At 57.7% G+C, this 6,578-nt stretch overlaps 1 protein-coding gene across 1 annotated transcript; it reads right to left on the bottom strand.

Annotated features, from left to right (window-relative positions):
- Positions 1-801: 801 nt before the first annotated feature.
- On the bottom strand, positions 802-6,086 carry LOC125115291 (keratin, type I cytoskeletal 15). The gene is made up of 8 exons (XM_047759341.1): positions 5,487-6,086; positions 4,602-4,684; positions 4,362-4,518; positions 3,845-4,006; positions 3,631-3,756; positions 3,214-3,434; positions 1,683-1,708; positions 802-1,174 (listed from the first exon to the last, which is right to left on the bottom strand). The coding sequence occupies exons 1-8, from the start codon at positions 6,000-6,002 to the stop codon at positions 1,083-1,085; spliced, it is 1,383 nt and encodes a 460-aa protein (XP_047615297.1). The 5' UTR covers positions 6,003-6,086; the 3' UTR covers positions 802-1,082.
- Between the last annotated feature and the right edge of the window lie 492 nt (positions 6,087-6,578).

The raw sequence follows: 6,578 nt of genomic DNA, 5'->3' as shown, positions 1-6,578 counted from the left end.
GGACTTAATCTTGGGGAAATCAGGGAGGTCTTCCTGGAGTTGGTGTCTTCTTCTCTGGGCACTTTCAGTGCCTTGCGGGGAGGTGGCAGCTTTGGGGAAGATGGAGCCCAGCTCTGCAGGGGCACAAAGATTGGACTGGGCTCAGCCACTCTGGAGGTCAGGCATGCCGGCTGAAAAAAAAAAAAAAAAGAAAGAGGGGACTTTCAGGGGGCACATGTGGTAAGGGCTGGAAGCAAAGAGGAGGGTCCTGGCAATGAAATGTCAAGGATCAGAGCCTGGGGTCCCAGGGGTGGGGCCCAGCCCCAGCCCTGCTGCTTGCTACCTACCCACAAGGCCTCGAGGCAAGTCACCAGCCCGACATCCTCATCCGTCTTTAGTTTGATGGGTGACGTCCTCACCCATCAAGTTTCTCATCTCCTCTTTAAGTTCCCTCATCTCCAAGATGGAATCGTAAATCCTGACCACTGGCAGTTGTATGAAATGAGACTCGGGGTTTGGTGTGCCTAGCACAGTGCCAACCATACAGTGATGAACCAGAGCCAACCCACACAGTCAGCCACAGGCAACTAATGAGAGTCCGGCTCTGTGCTAGGCACACCCGACGGCTCTCAGGAACCCCGCCTCCTGCTTCCGTGATCACTAAATGGGGTACGTAGGATAGCAAGTCACCGGAGCCGCCCCAGAAACCCCAAAGAGTGACTGTGCAGGGAAGGGGCTCGAAGTCGGGGAAAATGACAGCACGTGGGCCCTGGGCCTCCCCAGAGGCCACCAACAAGAAAAACTTGACCTGCTACCTAGAGATATTTGCAAAAGGAAAAGCAATTCTTTATTGCATGGGTTGACAGGGTACGAATGAGCTCGTTATACAAAACAGCTGTTTCTTTCACCTCCCTGCTCCAAAGGAGACGAGAAAGCTGGAGGGGGTGATGGGGGACAGCAGGCAAAGCGCCCAACTAGGAGACGAGGGACCCCTTGAGCTGGACCCTCCGAAGGCAGGGCCTGGCGTCAGCTCTTCCGGGCCCTCCAGCCAGCCGTCCACTAGGCCGGGGGAGGGTGGGGGGCATCTCTCCTGCGCTGGGCATTTAGATTTCTCTCTTTCGGGAAGAAACCACCTTCCCATCCACTGACTCCTCGACGTTGATGCGGACTTTGCCACCGCCACCTCCCAGGGAGGCTGTAGAAAGAAAGGGCAGGCGTTAGAGTGGGGGACCCTCCCTGTCCTCCCTTCCGGGGTGGCGGGTGGGGGGGAGTCTTGGCTGTGCTCCAGAAGAACTGGATGGCACCCCTGAGAATGGCCGCTGGCCAGTCCTTCCAGGACTGGTGCTGAATCACTCATCAAAGAGATGGGCAGTGGCCACAGCAGGTATGCCCTGCAGTGAGCAAGAACGTCAGGGTTTTTAAGCTGCACATAAACAGGAAGTAATCATGGGCATCTTAACCTAAGCGCAGGAAGGTGGGACCTTGGGGGAGCCATGCCCTGGAGACGTTCTCAATAAACCAACCCCCAACCATACCTGGGGCTGGTAGAGGATCCACTAAGGAAGAGGGAGCCATTGGAATGGACGTGTCCCCACCCTCCCGGGGATGCCTGGCTTCTCTCTCCTTCTTTCCCCTTCCAAGGAGAACCGTGGCTTCAACAGCTTCCCTCCCACCTCAACTCAGGAAGAGGGAAGCCTTCTTACCTTCTCTGGGGCCAATGCCGGCCATCCTGAAAGAGAGCGGGAGGCAGATCTAAGCAACAGACATGGCTAGTTCAGTGTTGTGCTTTGCCTATTGAGCATCTGCTTACTTGAGAAAAATAACATAGTCACTGAAAACAACGTTTTAAATTCAACCGAACTTGAAAAATTGTCTGGGTATGTTACCCGTTGATCTCCCTTTTACCAACTATAAACGCCTGGCAGCCTCCACGTTCATATAGGTGTGCATTTATGTATTTATTTATTTTAGGGCCGCACCTGCGGCATACGGAGGTTCCCAAGGCTAGGGGTCCAATCGGAGCTGCAGCTGCCGGCCTACGCCACGCAGGTTCCGAGCCTCCTCTGCGACCCCCACCACAGCTCACGGCAACACCAGGTCCTTAACCCACTGAGGGAGGCCAGGGATCGAACCCACAACCTCATGGATACTAGTCGGGTTCGTAACCCGCTGAGCCACGACAGGAACGCCTCCACCTTCATGTTCTTTAATGTCCTTGGGCTTTTACGCCTTGAGGGCAAATGATGTGACTGTGTTTTTTGTGTTAAGTGTAGATGCTGGTGGGGAAGATGTCGTTTTGTTTTACGTGGTTCCGTTGCCTAAAACGTTGGACATCTAGCATACTCACCAGGCTACTCCCTCAGAAAGATAAAAATGAATGCTATATTGTATCGGCTTAAGGGTTTTTTTTAACTATCGTCAAATTACTTAAAACTCTTTAGGATGATGAGCGGTCTTCCTCATTTGGTGGAATGAGTGTGTCTGACGTGACTTCCATTTTTTTTTTGGACTAAAGGGATAAAATCAGGAGTTCCCGTCGTGGCACAACCCTGAGGTTGTGGGTTCCATCCCTGGCTTTGCTCCATGGGTTAAGGATCTGGCATTGCTGTGAGCTGTGGTGTAGGTCGCAGATGCAGCTCGGATCTGGTGTTGCTATGGCTCTGGCGTAAGCTGGTGGCAACAGCTCCTATTGGACCCCTAGCCTGGGAATCTCCATATGCCACGGGTGCAGCCCTCAAAAGACAAAAAAAAAAAAAAATTGTAGGATTGCTGTTTCAAAAAAAAAAAAGCAAAGGACAGAAGCTCAGGTGTCCCTAAGGGAGGCCCGGTAGAGAGCTAAGCAGTCCTCTCCAGCCCCCACCCACGCCCACCCCCATACCTGACTTCCCTAAAGGCAAGGACATCCTGAGAGCCCCTCCAGACCTGCCACCCCCAAACAGAGAGAGCCCGGTCTATGATAAAACCTCATCTATTTCATGCAGGTAATGGAACCAGCAGTAATTCCAAGACCACTAGCCCAGTTGCTATCACTTACAGAAGGCACGGAGGCCCAAAGAGGTGACATGACCTACCCCAGGTAACAGCCAAAGACCAGAACGCAGAGTCCAGAACCTCTCACTGCTTATTCTGTTCTCTTTTCACGGTACACGCTGCCCTACCCTCAGGATGACTCTCCACCCAACCACAACTGGCCCTCCCTTCCCCTACCCCCACCCCGCGAACCAGCTCCCCTGCCTGGCATCCTGGCCCTCCAGCAGGCTGCGGTAGGTGGCGATCTCCTGCTCCAGCCGCGTCTTGATGTCCAGGAGCATCTTGTACTCCTGGTTCTGGCACTCCATCTCGCTGCGGAGCTCGCTCAGCTGGGCCTCGATGCTGCCGATGAGGCCCTGGATCTGCTGCAGCTGCAGGGCGTAGCGGCACTCCGTCTCGGCCAGCGAGCTCTCCAGCCCCGCTTTCTGGTGGGGCAGCAGACCAACAGACACCACATCAGGCTAGACAGGGAGCCACCGCCGAGGGCACGGAGAGAGAGGCTGATTGCCAGGAGCGTCCCCCCAAAGGGAGCTTGGGAACTCCAAGGCTTAAGCTGCTGCGGAAGGTGGGCGAGGCTAGGCTTGGTGGGGGGGGGGGGGGGCAGGGGAAGGGGACCCCTACCATGCTGAGCTGGGACTGCAGCTCGATCTCCAGCCCCTGTACAGTGCGTCTCAGGTCTGTGATCTCTGTCTTGCTGGTCTGGATCATCTCTGTGTTGGAGGCCACCTCCTTATTCAGCTCCTCCGTCTGCAGGTCACACACAAGAGAAGTGACCTCCCCATTGAGCCTCCCGGGAGCTCGGGGAGCTGGGGTGGGGCCGGCAGTTCAGGCTCACCTTGCTGAAAAACCAGGCTTCGGCATCCCGGCGGTTCTTCTCGGCTATGGCCTCATACTGCTCCCTCATCTCTGCCAGCACGCGGGTCAGGTCCACGCCCGGTACCGCGTCCATCTCCACGTTGACCTGGCCTGCCAGCTGGTTGCTGAACTCCTTCATCTCCTGCAGGGTGGGTGGGGCCCATTCAGAGACAGAGGGCGGAAGGGAGAGCTGAGGCTGGGGTCGCATGTGCCGATCCTGGCTCCAGCCCTAACTCACCTGACCCTGGCCCTGTACCCACCCTGGCCCCTCTGCTCCCCACTGCACATTGAGAAGTTTGATCACAAGGGCCCTTCAGCTCTGAGGGTCTCTCCTCCTCTCCAGGCGCCGCCAAGGGGGGACCTCAAGACAGGAGAGCCCTTGCGTGAGTTCATGAAGCAAATCAGGAGAGCAGATCCCACTGGCCACCTGGCCTGGCTATGGATCAGAGAAGAAAAGGGGTCCTTAGCGGCCCCATTCTGCCGCCCACCGATCGCACCTCCTCATGGTTCTTCTTCAGGTAGGCCAGCTCCTCGTTCAGGCTCTCGATCTGCATCTCCAGGTCAGTCTTGGTCAGGGTCAGCTCGTCCAGCACCCTGCGCAGGCCGTTGATGTCGGCCTCCACGCCCTGGCGCAGCGCCAGCTCGTTCTCATACCTGGGGAGAAAGAGGGATCCCTGGTGAGGCAGGGCGAGGGGTCCAGGCTGCTCGAGTTGGGGAAGGGAGGGGAGAGAGCCTACTTGAGTCTGAAGTCGTCTGCAGCCAGCCTGGCATTGTCGATCTCCAGGATGACCCGGGAGTTATCGATGGCAGCCGCCCGGATCTGCAGGAGACCGGGAATCGGTGTCTAGAGGACCCCTCCCCCATCCATTCTGCTCTCCCCACCCTGCATCCCAGGTCAGACCCCTCGCCGATCTTCTCCCCTCTGACACCAGCAATGGATGCCTATAGGGTCCAGGGCAGAGTCCAGGCTCACCTTGAGTGCCCCCTACATAGCCCACCCCCTGCCGCCCTCTTCGTCTCCAGGACATGAGCCATTGTCTCAGGGAATCCCCTGTGGGATCTGCCTGCCCAGGAGTGAGGTGCCCTCTTGGAGCTACCCCGCCACCCCACCAACCTCCCCTGTGCACAGCTCTTGATCACTGGCCTCCTGCACACCCTGACACAGCCACACATCCGCAGAATGTTCCAGTCAGTGGGAACCCGGAGGGCAGCGGGGGAAACCCATCCAGGTGAGGGAGAGGTGAGCGAGTGGCTGGCAGAGCCCATAAGCAGTCCCAGGTCTCCTAAGTCCCCATAGTTCTTTTGCCACCAAAGACAGTCAAAGGGTGAGGCAGGCAGTCCTGGTGTTCAGTTCTGGCAAAAGAAGCAAAGGAACCCTCCAGGGAGAGCCCTTCAGGGTGTGTGCGCTACCCCACCTCGGCCCCTACTGGTCCAGACCAGATTCCCGGGATCTGCGGCACTGCCTAGGTGAGCAGATATGTCCCCTGCACTGCAAGTTAGCCGCCGTTACCCATCATTGCCTGGGCAGGAGAGCATTGCCCCCAGGCAGCCAGAACGCAGATGCTAAGCTGTGTGCAGGCGCCAGCCACCTTCCCGCCTTCCGCTGGCAGCCGAGGACGCACCTTGTCCCGGAGCTCCTCCATGGTCTTGAAGTAGGGGCTGTAGTCGCGCTCCGGGCTGCTGGGGCTCTGCTTCTGGTACCAGTCTCGGATCTTCACCTCCAGGTCGGCGTTGGCCTCCTCCAAGGCGCGCACCTTGTCCAGGTAGGAGGCCAGGCGGTCGTTGAGGTTCTGCATGGTGATCTTCTCGTTGCCAGCGAGGAGGCCGCCATCGCCACCTCCAAAGTCACCAAAGCCACCACCAAAACTTCCAGCAAAGCCACCTCCAAAGCCACCCCCAAGACCACCTCCCAGGCCACCTCCAAAGCCTCCACCCAAACCACTACCAGCCCTTCCACCAAAGCTGCCTCCTGACCCCGAGGAGACAAACCTCGCGGAAGACACTGAGATACTGCGGCTCCCACCTCCCCCATAGAGACTCCCCCCACCAAAGCCTCCTACCCCAGCCAGGAGGGAACCCCCCCGGGTAGAGCCACCCCCAAAGGTAGAGGAAGAAGTCTGCAGAAATGTGGTGCTCATGGCCAGGCAGCGCGCTCTCAGCAGCACGAGAGAAGCTGGCAGGGTGCGCCGTCTGGGCTGAAACCAGGGTGCCGTGCCCGTCACCCCCAGCCCTGGGCTCCTTATATACCCCTGAGATGGTGTTATGGCACAGCGTCTCCTCCCCCAAAGGGAAGCCAACTCCTCTGCGTTCCTGACAAACACAGCTGCCCGCACACCTCCGTGTGGCTGGTGTGGGATTTTTCTTTTCTTTCTTTTTTTTTAATGCAACAAAGGAGATGATTCAGAATGTATGATGTTTTGCCTCCGGCCATGATTTTAACACTTGGATTACAGGTTCACCTCTACACTGCAGGAGAAAACTCGCACCACGGCTGCCAGGCCTCCTCCGCCTGCCCTGTAAGAGGCTCAGGCCAGCTCCGCCCTCAGCTGGACTTCTCTGCCGCCTCCAGCCGGGGACCCTCGCCCCAAGGCAGCCGGCTCCCCAGTTTCAGTTTGGAAGGCCACCTCCCATCTCAGCCCCATGTGATCCCTCACCCCCACCCTCCCGGGTATGAGCCTACAGGGCTCTGGGGATTCGTGGGCAGAACCCACGGA

The sequence above is a fragment of the Phacochoerus africanus genome, chromosome 14 (genome assembly GCF_016906955.1).
Source record: "Phacochoerus africanus isolate WHEZ1 chromosome 14, ROS_Pafr_v1, whole genome shotgun sequence".
NCBI lineage: Eukaryota > Metazoa > Chordata > Mammalia > Artiodactyla > Suidae > Phacochoerus > Phacochoerus africanus.
This window is presented reverse-complemented; position numbering and strand designations above follow the sequence as displayed.